Source organism: Oreochromis niloticus, linkage group LG20 (assembly GCF_001858045.2).
Source record: "Oreochromis niloticus isolate F11D_XX linkage group LG20, O_niloticus_UMD_NMBU, whole genome shotgun sequence".
In the NCBI taxonomy this organism is placed as follows: Eukaryota; Metazoa; Chordata; class Actinopteri; order Cichliformes; family Cichlidae; genus Oreochromis; species Oreochromis niloticus.
The window spans coordinates 6,512,066-6,530,611 of record NC_031984.2 but is presented as its reverse complement, the minus strand read 5'-3'; the positions used below and the strand labels follow the sequence as shown (position 1 = coordinate 6,530,611).

General features: G+C 39.6%; 1 protein-coding gene across 3 annotated transcripts in view; it reads left to right on the top strand.

The window, feature by feature from the left end:
* The window catches only part of spryd3 (SPRY domain containing 3), a 72,001-nt gene that overhangs the window by 16,321 nt on the left and 37,134 nt on the right, over nucleotides 1–18,546 (top strand). For 2 of the 3 annotated variants that reach the window (XM_003457059.4, XM_025901774.1), the window contains exon 7: nucleotides 16,521–16,670. The exons of the other annotated variant lie outside the window; for it this stretch is intronic. In XM_003457059.4, the coding sequence (XP_003457107.1) occupies nucleotides 16,521–16,670 (150 nt within the window). The remainder of the gene's footprint in view (nucleotides 1–16,520; nucleotides 16,671–18,546) is intronic. 3 annotated transcript variants of the gene reach the window in all.

Genomic DNA, 18,546 nt, shown 5'->3' with positions numbered 1-18,546 from the left:
TTGGATATATCCTGGGAAGAGATTCTTGGAACACCCAAGACATGCTGGGGAGATTATGTCTCTGGTCTGACAGAGCTGCAGGTTGGGCCAGGGAGGTCTGAGTAGACCTGGATAAGTAACTTCTGGTATCCATATTTATGTTGGGTGTTTGGTCCTTCAGTTTAGCTTGGGCCAAGGCAAAAAACAAGACTGTCATCGTAATAATAAAGAACTTTTTTGTAGTAAAGTGGAATGGAATGGTAAAACAACTGAAAGTGTCGCCTCCAGCTATTGTTTCCATTGTGTGCTTTTTTCCTTCTTCATCATTGTGGTTTCCTGCTTGCTCAAGATTTAGAATATCCATAATTCTTCTCATCTTTCTCTCTCCCTAACACAAGAATTATACAAAAGACACAAACACAGGATCTTAAATATGGCTTCCCGAAAAGAAAGAGCCCTTTCATCCATGAAGACTTGCCTTACTGTGGCAGGCCCCTGTAATATTAGCTAGCTGCATTCTTCTTTTGGCTGTATCTCTCCATCCAGCCAGCCACCTTCTTCTTCTTATCCAATTCAAGGTTGCAGGAGGGTTTTAGCCTGTTCCAGCTGTCATGAGTTAGACGTAGGATACACTCTGGTCTGGCCAGTCTGCTGCATGGCTAACACAGAGAGACAGATAACCATTAGACTCACCAGTAACCCAAACATGGAAGTCTTTGAACTGTGGGAGTAAGCCGGAGGGCCCACAGACGACACATACAGGCACACAAACAATGTGGAAGCTCTACACATAAAGGCCCCAGCTGGTGGTTTCAAACCCGGGATCTTTTTGAAGCACAGAAAGGAAACTAGCTCCTACGTGAATTTGTGAATTATTTTTAACTGGAATGGTCTAATTTTTGGGATGAACTGTACCTTTAAAATCCATTATGTGATCACCATTGCGAAGGTTTAGGTGAGCGCTAATACTCGGACTGATAATGCTGTCAGGTTCTGACACATACAAGGATTTTGTGTACACAGTGAAGACAGTGAAAGATTTGGTTTAAGGGGGAAGCAAGCAAGAGAGAGAAAAGGAAAGTGTGACAGAGGAAATGAAAAGCTCGTCGGAGAAGTGCAGAGTTTTGTCTTGATTGTTGGAACTCTTTGCGTAACAGGATTATGCTTCAAAATTATGTCAGCCACAAGGTGGTCTCACTTAATCTCTTTGTTGGTTTTGACTTCTAATTCACTTCATTGTGTGGTTTTAACCAGTCTCAGTGTGCCTCAACTTTTCCAGCTGTCTTTGGACCTGCTTTTCTCTTCTCTACCCTTCTTCTTTATTCTGCTGTAGTCAGTTATTCTGCTTTTACTCTTGTCCATCTCCTCTTTTCATGTTTTTCCACTCTCCTTTTTATCTCTCCTCCTGTCATCTGTCCTCATTTTTTCTCCTCTACCATCAACTCCTTTCCTGTCTCCTTGTTGTTCCTTCTCTTATCTCCTCCATACATGTCTCCTGTCCTCTCCCTATCCACTCATTTTTCACCTACTGTACCACGTACTCCCTCTATCCTTGTCTCCTTTCCTTGCCTTTACTTTTATCTCCTCTTTCCTGCCCTGTGTATCCTCTTTCCTTGTTCCATGTCCTCCTTTCTTTTCGTAGTTTCTCATCCTAGTCTCCTTTACTTCTCCCATCTCTCCTCTACTCTTGCCTGCTTTGTTTCTCCTCCTGTTTATTCCAGTTTTATTATAGTCATGTAGATTTTAAGTGCAGCCCAAAGCTTTGAGGTAAATTTTAAAGTGCATGGATTTTCTTTTCTTTTTTGTACATGTGGCTATGCAACAGACATTTCCAGTGTCTGTGGTTTCTAAAGACTTGCGGATCTATCGTTACGTTGCCATAGATGAATTAGGCATCAACACCTCACCAACATTTAGTGAAAACAGTGGAATAGTTTTTACATGTTAACTATTTAGCAAGTATGGATAATCACTGTTCTGGAGGATGGTCATCCTTAGTGGGTGGATGGGTGGTGGGGCAGGATGATAGAAAAGACTGCTGCAAGATAAATGAGTTTTCTGCCTGGTATGCTTTTGATGAGAAGTGCAAAGCTGCAGAATGCACGGAACACAATGGCGATGGTAGTGACTTGTCTTTGCCTTTGTGAACTGTTTATTTTACAGTAGGGGGATGGCCACTCCTGTTTAAATAGGTGGGTATCTCATCCTAGAGCACTCTTCATACCTACCTTGCCAAATATGTACACCTCCTGCTCTCTTTGATGCAGTCACGTGTTTCTCGCTCTCTCTCGCTATCTCTCTTTTATTACTCTTTCCATTTTATGTCTTTTCACCAAATATTACACTTGCATAATTCATCTTGCATGTCCTTGAAATGGCTCTGACGTAGCTGGTATAAAAGAGATTACTGCTTTGGCTCTGGCCTCTTTCTTTCTGTTTTGAATAATCTTTATTTTGATGCAATATTTGTTCCTTTCAAACTTTTTTATCACTCATCTGAAGGCCATTTGTTGAGGGTAATAAATGCTCTCAACTCATGCTTCTCTTTAAATGGAAAAAATGAAGTAAATCAAGTGACTTATAGTTTAATGGCTGTCCTTGTGGGCATGAATTTAGCTTTAAGGAGTTTCAGGGAAAGCTTCATGTGGCGAAAATAAATAGCTTTGTCATTAAGTAAAATGTAAACTTGGAATATTTTCAACAGATGCAATTGTTTCAGTTTAGGAAATATAACAAAGACCTCTCTTTGCTACAAGCCTTTTTATGCACGGTGTGATCATAAAATTCTGCTTACAAGGAATGAAAAACGTTTCTTTTTTTAAGCCTTTTAGGATCAAAACCACAGAATGTATAAAACACAGACGAATTCATTGCGGTATCACAGGAGATCATAGACACTGACATTTTTGGCTGCTGCCAACTTTTTTTTTTTTTTTGGTACCTGTAAGTTACCATGTTTGAACTAGAAGTTGTAGTGCTAATTTATTAGCTAACGTTTGCTAGCTATGTCTATAAACTATGGGTGTAGCACTCAAACCTGCTAATAGATGCTAAAGCTTCAGTCACACAGGCCCAGAGACCAGTTGGAAACCCTTTGGGAGCCAGTGGCTGCAAGGGTAAAATGTGGTTAGTTGCTGAAGATGGCTGCCAGTCTCTCAAACCTCTGTAGATTGAAGTTGTAGCCAGGGACCAAGCTCTAATTATCAGTGATGATCCCCAGTCCTAAAACTTTGAAATCAATGGTGATATTGCCAATGAGCACGTGTTTCTGTCAAGAATGGGAAGTTTACAGATTATGGAACTTTCTGAAAATAACAACTTTGGAAGTGGGACAGAGGTGCTTAAGGAGACAGACTTTAGCTTTTTAGTTGGTTACAAAAGCATTGATCTCAAAATAGAAAAGATTTCATGCACTTGATTTAGCAACCGGTTTACATCTATAGACTCTGGAAATGTATGTGCAAGATTAAATAAGCTATAAAATAGAATTACGTGTGCAATACAGAAGGTACAAGTTGAGTAAGTACATAGGAAATATGCTTACAAAGCTTAAAAACCCTCCTGACTCACTCACTCTTACAATTAAAAACAATACAATCATATTCTTGGTATGTGAGCTATTTACCTATAGTATAAATCACGATGCTCAAAGGTAAAAAAAAACACCAGATTTGAAAATGTTGACATGATTGGTTTCTTAGAATCTGTTTTATTTGCACCCTGAGAAAAATTATTGAAAAAGTACAAAAAACAAAATCTAAGGAGATTGCCCTAATTTAACTCAACAGTTGGCTTTAATAGTTACGTATTGGCAATCAAGTTCAGTTATTATTTAGATTATTTCAAATTACAGAAAGAGTACTTTAAAAAAATATGAATCATGACATTTATAGTGTTAATAATCTTATCAGTTTCTGGGAATTAAAACAGACCAGTAGCACGACATACATTTTAACATCTGAAAAAAGAGAAATGTATCATTGGCAGTTTTTTTTATTGAATATGGACATTGCAACCCACAAAGGGTTTTTTGCAAGTGAGCCTCGTCCTTACTATGATGACAACTGTCTTAAACTGACAGAGCTTTCACTAACAAAGCTGCAACTTAGAAACATGTTCTAATAAACAAGAACAGATGTGTGAAAATGCCAGTCACTCAGGTGTGCTGATGTTGTGACAACCCTCTTTCTGTATTTTTGCGATGGGGCGTGCAGCGCACTTGCAAACGAGGCGATATTAACTGATATCTCAAGGACTAGAATGGCCGATAATGTTACCACCTGTCCTCGGCTTTTTCTTCCATTATCCTTCTTACCATCCAGATGTCAAAAAACCTTCAGTTCTTCTTTGGGAAGCAAATGATGTGCCTTAGTTCAGCAGATGTTACCTTTTCAGTTGAGGTTATGTACATCTTTAAGGATCATTTACCTGATGGATAGCTTTAGCTTTTATACAAAAGATATCTAGGCTTTCAATAAAATGCAAAGACAAAACAAAACAAAGTATGTACTGGTAAAACTATGACTCAAACACATGATAATTTTTTGGCTTTACATGGTTACATGTACTTTTAAATGTAACAAATTTCATTCACTGTTGTTTGGGGAATTTGTCCGCTTTACTGTTTGACTAAAGATGTTTTCATCATAGAGACATGGCATTTGTCTTTATCAGTAAGCATATATCTGATGTTTATACTGTATACGCAGGGTGCAACATATACAGTGTAACCCTTTTGATAAATAATGTAATGAAAACTTGTAGAGTTTACAGTTTTCCCTTAAGGCCTTGACTGAAAGTACTCCCTATTTAAACCTATATTTTAAACCACTGGCAGGTGACGTGAATAATGTCGGTCATCTATAACCCACAGAACTAGCTGGTTATCAGGGAGCTTTTAAAATAAAGGGATTGCTTGCTAGTAAACTGATTGCAGAGGGTATTTTTCTTTTAGCATGAGAAATAAAATTGGAAAAAAAAAATGCTAAAAATAGTTGCCAAATATATCTGTTCAACCTGTTCAAGTAAAGTTAATATGGGAACAATAAAATAGAAAAGTGTTGCCTCCAGTACCAGATAATTATTATTAATAATATTAATAATATTTTATATACACATCAGATTTCTGATTTACTGTGAAAGGTAGTAAGTTTCTACATTTTCTGTTCTTCTCTCAAATAATATAATATTTACTTGATTCATTCTTAATTCTCATAACTTTGTTTAGTGATGGTCTTCTGTCACGACTAAATCGTATTATGAGACAAACATTCAGCATGAACCTTTTAGTTTCTTTTCCCTGTGGGTTAATGGAGGTGTGAAAGTGATTGGATTACCTGACATTAACAAATGAAAACAGCTGTTTCAAGCACCGGCTCTTCTGGTAAATCGGGCCTTTACCGCTGTTGAGAAAAGGCTTGATTGATTGTTTAGCTTCAGGGTTCAGGGTTCCTGTTTTACATTGGTAAATTAAATGTACCTTTGAAAGTGATCTCAAGTTCTCACACATACATTGGGAGATTTATTTTTTTCTACCTTTCTCTTGACTGTCAGCAGCAGGTGTCTTAGGCAAACACATGTTTAATACTCTACATGAATGATGTTTTTTGCTCACCACCATGCTTCTGCTCTGCTGTTTTTTCTTGAGAGGAGGCATTTGGCTGGCTTTCCACTGCGTACGTGCGGCTCAGTGCGAACATGAGCCTCCAATCCCCTGCCTCCTGTTGTCACAGCAGTCACTGTGCCCACCAGCTTAATCCCCTCAGCTGCGGATGAGCGGGCCGACAAGTAAGTGGACAGCACCTGAGTCTACAGTTATCAGTTTTCCCAAGTGTACTGTCACTCCCTCACAGCCCATATCTCCCTCCACCACTCCCCGAGATGTAGAAATTGGGAAAATATTCAAGCTGACTTTTTTTGGCGCTGTAGTAGTGCACAAAAGTTTTTCAAAAGCAAACAAACTTGTCGACATACTGCAGTATCCTCACAGGAGCATCTCCTCGTCTGCCACGCTGCAAAGTGTATGTGAATGTGAGTCACTGTCCTCCATCGCTGCTCCATTCCTTGTTTTACCTTTTCCACTTGCCAGAGCCAGCTGTAATACCAACGCCCCTCAAAGGTTGCCTGCTTCCTTCCTTCCTTCCTCTGGGAACAATAGTCATGAATCGCCACCATGACACTGCTCCTGGATGAAAGTTCACAACTTTCCCATCAAGTTGTTGTGGTTGCAACCTGATGATGGCACCATCATGATCGCCTCCCATTCTTTGAACTGATCAGCGTGAGAAAAGAGGAAACTATGAATAACTTAATCCAGGCTGGGCAGATTGAAGCCTCTTCACACAAGATAACCCAGCTGGATTTATAGCTGACCCAAAGGATGTTGGAGATGATTATGAGTTAGAGATAGGTGTCAAATGGAAGGAAAAGCCAACAAAAAGATGTCTTAGTAAGGCGTTGGTCCGTCAAGTGTTGCCAGAACAGCTTCAGTGTGGCACTGATTTTCTGAATCTATGAAACTCTTCTAGCGGGATGGGATCCTTCTTTCAAAAGGTCGTTCTTCATTTGTTGTTTTACAAGGCAGTGCTATATCCAAGAACCCAATGTGTTGACCTGGCCTCGAAAGCTCTCCAAGTCTTTATCTGATCATGAACCTGCAGGAAGTGCCAGCAAGCCAGATCAGTATCCCACCCCACCACATGTTAAAGTCCTGGTTCGAGACTTTACAGAACACTGCAGAAATCCCACATCAGTGTCCTGAAGAGTCTGTTTTGTGGCACAAAGAGGGATGTGTGCATTATTATGTAGGTTATTTTAATGTTGTGGCGGGCCAGTCATCACCATATTCACAACGGTCGTCTCAAAGCCCTTTATATAATGTAAGGTAAGAACACTGTAGTGCTACAGAGAAAACTCGAACAACCAAACAATTCACTGTGAGCAAAAAAAAATGGCAGCGATGGGAAAGAGGATTTCGCTTTAACAGGAAAGGACCACCAGCAGATCCATTTTCAGGCAGGCACAGCCATATGCTGCGGTTAGTTGGATAGTAAGGGAAAGCGAAGACAAAGGGAGAGAGAGAAGAAAAAAACTCAAACTCTGATCAAATCTGATAGCATGTGGTATATAAACATATGGGATGAAATGAGATATATGCAGAAGGTGCATCATGGGAAATTCTCCAGTAGCTTGAGCCTATAGCAGCATAACTAAGGAATGGTTCATGTTCTAATGAAAGACCTTTATCAAAATGGAAAGTTTAGAGCTTTACCTTAAAATAAGTGGTAGTCTCTGTCTCCTGAATCCAAAGTAGGAGCTGATGCGACAGCTTGAAGGGCCTGTTGTAGTTTTGGATATGTTAGGAACCAAATGTAAGCCTGCAGTCTGAGAGTGAAGTGCTCTATCGGGGCAATATAATACTATAACGTCTTTAGGACTGATAATTCAGAACATTACGCATGAGGAGAAGGATTTTAAAATCAATAGTTTATTTAATGAAAAGATGTGACAAAACATACATAGCATATCTCGCTTGATCGAAATGCTGTACAGTTCACGTCATTTTCACATCAATCAAACCATTCAATGACCCCTTGTGTCCTTTAGATGGGGATATTTCCATCCTGCGGTGGCTTTTGTAGTCATCACATCTTAAACCCACTTAAACACCTGTGCTTTGTTCTGCACTGATGTTTTAAACAGTGCTTTCCATCACATCATCAAAGCACCAGATCAGGAGATATCTTTTGGACCAGTGGTGATAATCCCGGTAGTAGAGCTCCAGAGACATACCAAATTCCACTAAAGATTGTGGAGGTGTCTTGTGCCTTGTCACATGGCCTGGGCAATTTACGTTGTTTTTTTTTTTAAATTTCTCACTCATCTGAAAGTAATGAAGTTTAGCTGAACTAAACTCATAAGCGAGAAAATGTGTTTGAATGTTTGCATTTGCAAGTATTGCTTTGCAGTAATGCTTCTATACTTACTGACAACCTTTTTGAAAAATATAAAACGTACCTAGAGGGCAGCCTATGCCATTCGCAGATTTCAAGTGCAAATGTTTCCTATATATGCATTTATGTTAGTAAATCTATTTTACTTGAAATATTCTTGGGGAATACAGTTTGGCTTAGACCTTGAAAACTTTTTCAAGGTGTACTCTTTGGACAATAGTGTTGACTTGGATCCTCATCCTGTTATAAAACACCTTCCTCATTGCTCTGAATTGCGCTCTTGTTTCAAACATACAGCAGCAGTCTGGCAACATGAAGTGTTAGCACTAAGAATTTATTATTCTAAACCTATATGTGTTGCCATCTTTCAGGGCATCCTCTCTCGGGCGCTATTTATTTCTTACCCACGAGTAATGTTGAGGTTTTTTGGGGGGGTTTTCTGGCAGTGGCAACCATCCTGTGAAATTGTTAACTTTTTACGACTTTGTCCAAATAAATCAGTACTGGTGGCAATACCTGTTGGCACTGGAGCCCCGAGTTAATTTGGGCAACATCTTCCCAGCAGTGGTAATGGTGATAATAAATGGAGTGTATTAAAAGGCGACGAAAAGCTCCGCGTGGCCAGTGAGCGATGAGGTGTCAGTGAAGGGCAACAATGTGGGTCTTTGCTTGCAAAGGTTTCAGCTGAATATTCTCAGGGATGACTGATTGAACTGTCAAATCACTGCGTGTGCCTATTGTTTTCCTGTCTTGTTTCATGAAATAACTTGTGGTTTGTGTTCAGGTTTCATGCGTACTCTCTCACTGTCTTGGGTGTTACTGCAGGTGGGCATGTTGCCTTTAGGCATTCTGCATGCACCCAGGCAAATATCATCTTGTCTTCTGACGGTAAATGTTCACCTTTCTTCAGCTCGCTTGTTGTCAGTTTTGTGATAATTATAGGTTGTGTTTAGATTTTGCATATAGTCGGTGCCAAGTGAGTATTTGAACTTCTAAAGACAGTTTGAAAAAAAAGAAAAAAAGTTTGTCCTAAAGGAACGTTTATGAGATGTTTTTCTGCAAATATGCAAACAAGATATTTTTTCAGATTGAGCGGGAAACCTGTTCTAAGCGTTGTTTGGGCATGTTTGCAGTGCTTTCTAATGAATAGGTTGTAGTACGTTGTAGTAATTTTGTTCAGGTAATTTATTCCTAGGCAAAGTGGTGTGTTGTGCTTGTAATGTAAACAGAGTCATGACATGAAGAAGACAGAGTATCTTTTAACTGTGTTCAGTATCAGTGGCTGCATTCAGTACTCATAATCTGTTGGCTGGAAGCCCATTAAAAAGCAGCAATGACAGAGTGGCTGTGACCAGCTGCAGCATAATGGCAGTAGTTTTCATCTGGGATACTTCATGCATTAAAAAAGTGACTGATGGACAAGTCAGATTTAGCTACTGGAGGCCATCCAACCCAAGTGAGAGATGAATTAGAGCAGGGAATCACAGCCTCTGTTCCAAGGACAAGGCCAGCTCATATATTTTCCAAACCAGGGTGCCACTTTTGGCCTGGATCAGTCAACTTTCTATGTCCATATTTTTTTAGTTTTTAAGCACACAAATGGCAAGGATTTATTTTAAGAAGGATCATGAACAGAAGAAAAGAGTAAGAGGGCACAAAAAAGAAGGTGAAACAATGAGAAATGGAGATGCTTAGATATTGATGATAATGATGTTTTAAAATAACAATTTAGCTGATTCCAAATGATTTATATGTATTTATTGTAATTGCCCCTTGTATATGTGCCACCGTAATTAAGTCTAAGCTAACCTAAGCTTTTAGCCTTTTATCATATTACACTGTTTCCAACTAAATTTATTGAAGTAATGCAAGCAGGGCTTTCATGCACACATGTCCATGCATATATGCGTTCTTAAATAAATTAGTACATTAATATAATACTTTAGTGACCTGTTACTTCGTGTCACAAGCTGGCTCACCTTATCTTCACCAGCAGAAAGGGACAGCACTCTTGGTTCAGTTCTCCAGCCTCGGTGTAGTGGCACATGAATGAGTTCTCTGCCTGCAGCATGCTTCGGTTAGCATTCGGTTGCAGAACTTCCATTGCTACCTGCAGTCCAAGAGGGTGCAATGGGAGTTATATGTCACTTTCTGGGGAGACCCGATCATCTGGTCACCATACATTCATATAGGTGACAATACTAAACGCTGTACCATCGTGATGTCCAGAAGTTAGCGCATATGCAATAAAAAGAAAAGCAAACAAATCCAGGAAAAAAAATGTACAGAATGAAAAGAATAAAATACATGAATGCAGCGAAGACCCAAAGAAGTAGTAAGGATGTTTCAGCAGGTGATCAAACTGTGTGACAGCATCAGTATCAGGGCTGTTTTAACTTTTTGGAGCAGTTAACAACATCACAGAGCATTGCTTTGGTGATTGAAGTGTTTTACCCGATAGAGCTCTTCTTTGAAGAGTCTTGATGCATGCTCAATCATTAAGGTAAAGGAATCCCAAAGAGTTGATTATGTTCATCTGGACGTAGCGTTGTCAGTGGGGGAAAAAAAGTCACTTGGATGAGTGAGCAGTTTGAAGCGAAAAATCAAATCGTACTTTAAATGTCACTGACAGATGTGGAATATTGCAGTATTGTTAGGCTTACCAATCCTGTCATCTGCAGACTTCTATTCTCACACTCAGGGAGTCATGAATCACTTTTGTTGACTGTGTATTTGCTGTTTTGCTCTGACAGCCTACATAAAACCACTCAAGTAAAAACATGGCAGAAGTGTGCTGGTTTGTGGGTCTGTCATCTGCGTTGCTTTCTATTTTGACAAATACTGAGGTCACACAATGTGGTCACACAGGTGTGACAGTATCAGGGCTGTTTTAAAAATGCAGATGCTGTGTTTAATCGGGTTAAAATTTGGTCTTCAGATTTGATTCACATGATAAAGAAGCAGTCTCCTAATTTCATTTTCACCTTCTACTTAAGTTTCCCTGTTAGCTGTGACAGGAAGCTGGCAAGACCAATGTCTGGGTGTTACATCTGTTTCCCAGGCAGCAACTCAACAAAACATAGCCTTGCACACCAACATTACCATTCTCACCGCTTAGAATTATAGGAGTGAGATAGCAAGAAAAAAGAAAGGGAGAGGGAGGCTGTCAGCTGTCTCAGTGAGGCATGCTTCGCTCAAGGCTACATCTCTCTTTTTCTGCCCGCTTGTCTCTCTCCTCCTTCCATTACTCAGCAGCAAGAAGCAAAAAGAGGTGTGACTGAGTGCTCATCACACCGAAACTCTTTCCTCCTCTCCCAAAGGAGAAGCAGCTGTCCAGGCATGAACTGCAGCAGGTTAAGGTGGAGGCTAATGTTGAAAGCTATCCATGAACAATTAATCAACACGGTATTACAAAGACTAAACAAATGAGGCTTTGGCACCGGTTACTGTGGAGATTTCCTTTGTGAAAAGGGGGAAGAAACTGTTCAGCCTTTAATACGGCGAACAATCTGCAGTTACTGTTTCTCTGTTGATTGCAAATCACTCAAAAGTATAAAAACTAATAGATGTTAAGCAGAACAAATAGCACTACAGACTAAATTTGCTTTTAATCTTAATATTTTTTGCTGCTCAGGCACATCCTGTGCTGTTAAAATGTTGACAAACACACATTACACACACATTTCTGCAGGCAGTTACAGTTAGCGCTTAACAGTATTGTCAAACTATAAGCAGACATTATTTAATAATGAGTATTAAAGCATACAAAAATATGTTTTTTGTGCAACAATATGAATTTCCAGAATATAAGAATAACTTAAAAAGGTAATTGCTGGGCACAAAAGATGATGTTGGACCATAATTGGTATCCACTGTATTTGTGATGTCTGAAATCCTGTTTGTTGATCCCTTAAAAGCAGATTTTTTTATTTTTTTATTTTTTTATTTGGTGAAGACAGAGAAAATGTACACTTTAATTGGTGAAGTAGAAAATTGCACCAAGTGTCAGACTCTGCATTTAAAAATCTAATCAAATTTAAAAACACTAGTAGAGATGGTAAAATCCAGATCTTGTGCTGGTGGAGTTTTGCGGAGTTTTGATTGCTGTGGAACATGCGTTAGAGTGAATAATTTATTTATTTTTTCTTAATAGTACATGTGCACAACAGTGCATTAATGAAAGAAACAAAGTAAATGTACCTGGAAGGGTAGAGATGAGAAATTTTCAGTTGTGATAACTGTTGTAGTTGTTACCCTCATTTTTGTGTCTGGACATAGACTTTATATAAAAATGGTCACTGTCACCCATTTGGTTTGTGGACTCTACATTTTACACCTTCAGTGTTAGCATCTTGGCTGCTGCCTTGTTAGTTTTTCTTTTGGACCTAGAAGTGACCATATTTACATGAGACAAAAAAAGGAAATAAAAATCTCTTTATTAATTTTGTTATGACGGTAGAGACAATCAACAGAGGGCGAAAACCATTCATCATACCAGACTGTTAGCGTAAGTTTTAGTGATGTAAAGTTGGACATTTTCAAATTGGAGTCGTTTTTTGTAGCCAGCCTCAGGTGGCTTTTAAAGGAACTGCAGATTTTGGTGTTGGCTTTATGTTTCAGCCCAAGAGGAACTTGGACAACAAAAACAACAACAAACACAAGTTGGAAATACTACGACTGGGATGGTGAACATATCAATGAAACAACAAAAAATAGCCTTAAAGTCTAAATATTAGTTAACATTTCCATGTATGTAAAATAGTAACTTTAAAAAGCAAAGCAAATATCTTGATGCTGACTCTGCAGAACAAAAGAGGAAATATTTGGAGCCACTACTAGGCATCGATCACACAGCAAAGCAATATGGAGAAGACTGCAAGAAATAAAAAACAAGAAGAAGATGGGATGTTGCATTACCAACTGCTGGCTGGCTATTAAATCACTTCAGATTTTCTGCATACAGAAAAACTCATGGAAGGTATGTCAGGGTTTTTCCTGACTCAAAATAGGCCTTTGGCGGATTGACTAAGCACGTAGGGGCGATTGGCCCGCAAATTGTCTGTATTAGCTCAGAGCAAATTCATCCCCAGTTGTTGAACTTGTTTAAAATCACAGTCCTGGTAATTTTCCTTTGAGGGAAGGCCAAAACGTCTTTGGTGGGCGACACATTTGTCCAATATATAGGAAAAACCTTGTGTGTAGGACTTCTGCAGTGGGTATTTACCTCCAGGTAGCCCCCAAAACTGTATGCTTGCTGTGGCTGTCCTTGTGTATGGCGGTGGGGACCAAAAATGCATTTCAGCTTGTGGCTAGGCTTCAGGCACAGGTCTGTGAGCAGGTTGGTCTCCACTGGCATTTTTACATCAAAAATCGAAGAGGGCGAGTGCTGGGATTCCCAGATGGCACAGGGGGAAATTGCTGCAGCAGTTGGAAAACATGGGTTCTGCATAAAACGGCGGAAAAATCTTCACTACTGATTTTTTTTTCTCCCCGTTTCTGCTTCTTCGATTCCTATTCCATCATTGAATCTGTGATTTCTATAACTTTTTTTGAGCAGCCACGCATTACATTTAGGAAAAGACTGCAGCGAATGAAGTGTAAATGTTCATGGCACTATGCTGATATCACAGTCCTCAACCAATGATCGATGTGTCGACTGACTGGTCGAATCATGAGGTGTACTTAGTTTTTCTGGCAGAGAGTCGACTGTATGTCCCATAAGAACAGTAAGTCCTAGGTGGTGATCGTTAGCACTAAAAAGATCTTGAAATTAATATCCTGCAATCTATTATATTGGTTATCTAATATAACAATCTGATATTGGTTGTGTGGTTTCCTTAGTCTCTACATACTTGGAATGCTGCAGTAACTCTTGGTTTTTATGTCTGTTAATAAAATACGTGTAACTACATGAACTACACAAGTACAGTCCTATTTAACCAGTTTAATCACCTTCGACTGCCTCAGCTGCATTTCTGAATCATTTTCAGTTTGACAGATCGCTAAGCAACAGCGAATAACACAGAGAAAAAAATTGTAATAACTTAATTGAGACACTTGACTTTTTTGACATACATGTTGAATAGCTTTTCCCACCAGGTGTGTCGTTTTAAGTGGCTGGCTACTGAATCGTAGCACACCCAGGTGGTGTTGCACGCTCGGAATCACAAAGGCTTAATGCAGAAGTAATTTTGTCCACCCCCACCTCGTCTGTCATCCTAGCCTTTCAGCCTGGGGGTGTATTCTTCATTGCGCACATGCTCGCACATTCACTCACATGACATGGAAACTCCACTCAGACTAAAGGCTTTGTCCACCTACTCACCTGTTCCCACCCATCTTCACCTGTTTAGATGCTTAAGACCAAAATAGAATTGAAAGTAATTGTATTACCATCAAGTAATGGATCTTCAGTCTGGAGTGACTGTTCGTACTTGTAGGATAGTCCCTGTGGGCGATTCAGTGAGGGTTTGACTGGGTTTGGAAGTGTCAATCTATCATAATGCCCACTCACTTAGGATACACTTGTAACAGCTAGTTGCGTGGTTAATTAAGTCCCTGGCCTCTATAACAACACTGGGTCCTGCCCAAGCTTGATCAGCTGTGTTTCCTATCCACCCTGCCTTCATAGAAACAGGTGAGACATTTTTGAACGGTGTCTCCTCTAAGGCATTCATGGTTTTGTTTGTCAGCCCTACCAGTGGAAAGTTTAGGGGATAAGTAGAGTTTTTATTTATCTTGAGGGAAAGATGAATACCTGTTGGGATTTCATGCTTATCCATTTTAAAGTTAATTCATTTAGAAGGCGAAAGCTGCACAAACAACAAGAGCTGGTACAGTTGAGGATTATATGGAAAAGTGAGACATTTCCAGTGAAGTGCAAAATGAAACTCCCACGGGTCTTGATCATCTGCCCTTTCCGCACCTGCAAAATCTCAACCGTTTCAGCAGAACTTCAGATGAAACTTTGACAGCAGAAACGGGATGTTACTACACGATCTTGGGCATCTCACGGTGATTCTTTCACAATGAACGATGAAGTTCACTAGACCAGTGGTCCCCAACCCCTGGGCCATGGACCAGTACCGGTCCGTGAGTCGTTAGGTACCGGGCCGCGAGAGTTGAGGCTCTGGTGTGAAATTCATAGTTTTCAGGGTTTTATCAGTTTTTAGCGTTATTTTGTTAATCATTTTTATCGTTAACTCGGTTTCCATGGGTTTTTCCCCGTGTTATGAATAAATCATCTTTTTTGGTACCGGTACTGGTTTTATTTTGTTGTATTTATCCGCGACACCTTAATGGCCGGTCCGTGAAAATATTGTGGGACATAAACCGGTCCGTGGTGCAAAAAAGGTTGGGGACCGCTGCACTAGACCACTGAAGAACACAAAGGTTTATCTGAAGATCAGTGAGGAGAAGAAAACTCAAATGCTATACCGATTTTGTAAGATCTGAAGGACTCACCAAAACCATCTAACAATGAACCGTCTGGGAAAAGAAAAAACAATTCTCTAACAACACTAAAGAACACTAAAGACTGGACAGGAGAGACCTTATTCAATATTTAATATTGATATTTAATATCAAAGGGATTCATTGGTGTGGAATCAAGAATATTTGTACCATATTTCAATGCATGTATATAGATGATATTTAGGATGAGGTGGACAATTTTAGTGCCAATAGCAAGTTGTGGGATCAAATATGTTGCTAGTTTGACACGATGGATATTCAGTACCAAATTTCATGGCAGTCACCAATAATTGCTGGGATATTTAAAAAAAAAACAACTTGATAACCTCTTGGTACAGCCAGAGAAAACCTCAGAAGGTGACCAAAGACTTCATCATACAGTGGCCATGAATGCTTACCCAAACATTATTTGAAATACATCCAGGGTGGACCTTATATTGCACGTTCACCAAATATGGTGAAATTTGAAAATGACAAAAGAGCATTGGTTACACTAAATTATATATGATGAATGTGACTCATGCTGAATAGGTGTCTAAAATCTTGTGCCTTTTGGTCAATGTTCATTAAGAACAAGTTAGTGTTTTGTCCCAAAAATGACCCAGCGGTGTGGTTTAAGAAAAACTCTACAACGTAAATGATTGAAGATAAAAGTCTGTATAAATTCAAAGAGGCTGAAGTGGTCCTCTGCAAGGACTTGGTCATTAATGCAAACTCTTAAAGAGTTGAGAAAGTAAGAGAAACACAATGACAGCAGTGGCTGAGCTGAACAAACAACGGGTGTCCGTTTTCGTGGAGATTACGTGTATGTGCTTTGAAAACATAACCACAGTTCCCTGCTTGCCTGCAGCTGTACCTTTGACAACCATTACAAAAGTAATGGTAGACCTCAGCTGCATATGTCTTTATATTTTTTCCCCTAGTTGCACCGCTACAATGATTCAGGGACTAATACTTGTGTCATAAATACAGTTTGTTGCAGAATGGAGCCAGTCACGCTGAGTCTGAAACCCTGCAGTCTTTTGGTTGGTGATGTGAGTCTGTTGTTTATTTCTCAGCATATTAACCCCCATTCTTCTTCTTCTTCTTCTCTGCATGTTTTTTTTTCTTTCTCAGCTTTTGGAGTATGTTGGCAAAGGAAAGAGTATTATGGATGTGGGTTTGGCCCAGGCCCGACAGCCACTCACCACCCGCTGTCATTACTATGAAGTGGAGATAGTCGATGCTGGGGAGAAATGCTACATTGCCCTGGGCTTGGCAAGAAGGGTGAGCTTTCTAAGAAAAGAACAGCTTTTGACATTTTTACACCTACATTCAGTTTTATTTATTTTTGGGGGGGGGGGGGGGGGGTTGTGTTCAGCATTTAGCCACCACACCTATTTTTCCACATTGTAATATATTAGAAAGCATAGCTTAATGGTTTCAGAGCATGTGGACTGCATGAACACGTCTCCCACTGACTTATTCTTGGATTCTACTCACTCATACGCTCCCTTTCCGTTCCCCATAGTTCGACAAGTGGTCGAGGTAAAAACATGCTAATGATGGAAAACTTTGACAAAAGCCTGAATTGGGAATTAGGCAGATAATTACCATGTACAAAATGTTCCTCAGGCCCTGTCTTGGGAATGTTGTAATCTTGGCCTGATGGAGGAGCAGCGGCACTCTTGTCCTTTTATAAGTTCTTTCACATACATGCAGATCCCAGTGAATTGAGAAAATCGGATGAGTTGCTAAGCTGGTAAAACTGTTTTTAGATTTTGGAGCATAGTTCAGTAGTAAATGTATTGGTACTGTGCCTTTATAATTGATTTTTATTCCCATTATCCAGCAGTTTACCCATTCTTTAATGGCCTACTTTGGGGAGATGAAACACCTTTAAGAGGAAAATACAATTAGCGAAATTTTAACACTCTCGTTTGAACCCCTATTTCTTTTTCCAAAGTATGCACATGCGGTTCCAATTTCAGCATTAGCACCGCCACTTCGAGTGCTGGCCGGCTTTAAAGAACGAAACAGGCAGAATATAGTGAAAGTGATAGACGAGAGATGCTGAAAGTGAATAAATCTACGATCAATATGTCAAGACCTTTCAATAAACACCTGCAGAGATTTAAAATAAAAGGAGTAATAGGTTCAAGAGAGCTGTTTTAACCCTCCTCATGAAAGACAAGATTAAACTCCGATGAGTCAGGAACTATTTCTTCACCTATGTGGGTTAATGATTTGTGAGTTTTTTCACACCCTGTAAGTGTAGCCTTGAGTGTTATGGATGTGAAATATTAGTAAGTGCCAAAGCCAAGGCCTACAGAGAGCTGCCAGCACTGTCTCTCCCAGGGTCAAAACTCTGCTCCTTTTAATAACAAAAACAAAAGATGAAACTTCTACAACATCTTTCAAGGTTTCACAGGGAATTTATATAGAAGAGAAACGAGGGGATGCATAGGTCACCTTACTGGATGACGGGAAGATAAAGAGCTATACAGATGTATAGGAGAAGGTGAGTGGAAAAAATAGACTTGGACAGCATATGCGTGCTCCACTTCCACGTTTCCTTCGTAGCTATGGAATTCTTTAAAATTGGCAAATAATTAAAACCTGAATTGTTTAAATGGACTACGTTGTGATATTGGCAGAGTTTCTGCACATGTACTGCAAGCCTATCAGCTTGCCAGGTGAAAGAATTGGGGAATTTTATAATTTAAAAATATTTTTTTAGACATAAGCTGCAACTATTTGTTTAGTTGGTCTGTCTCATGGCCTACTGTTACTGCTAAGCTGTTGTTTACTCACAAAAAAAAGGCATAGGACAACTCGAAAGAAGTTAAAAAATTGATTTCATGACTCAGTTGTTTATCCAGTGCATCAGGTATGCAGTGTAAGACAATGGGTAAAATGCCTTAAATCTACATTCTTTGTAATCTCCAGCAGGGGGAAGATCATAAAAATGATATGGGAAAATGATGCTACTTTTCTCCATGACCTCTTTAAACACTTTTCTGATGGGTTTATAGTTACTGAACATGATGCTCATTTTGTAAATTATGATCTCCAGTAGAGTGTAAAAGAGGGATAAAGCAAGGGTATGTGTTAGGGCGGGCCTGCCTTGTGACTGGGAAGGTAAGAGCTTGGAGTATCACTT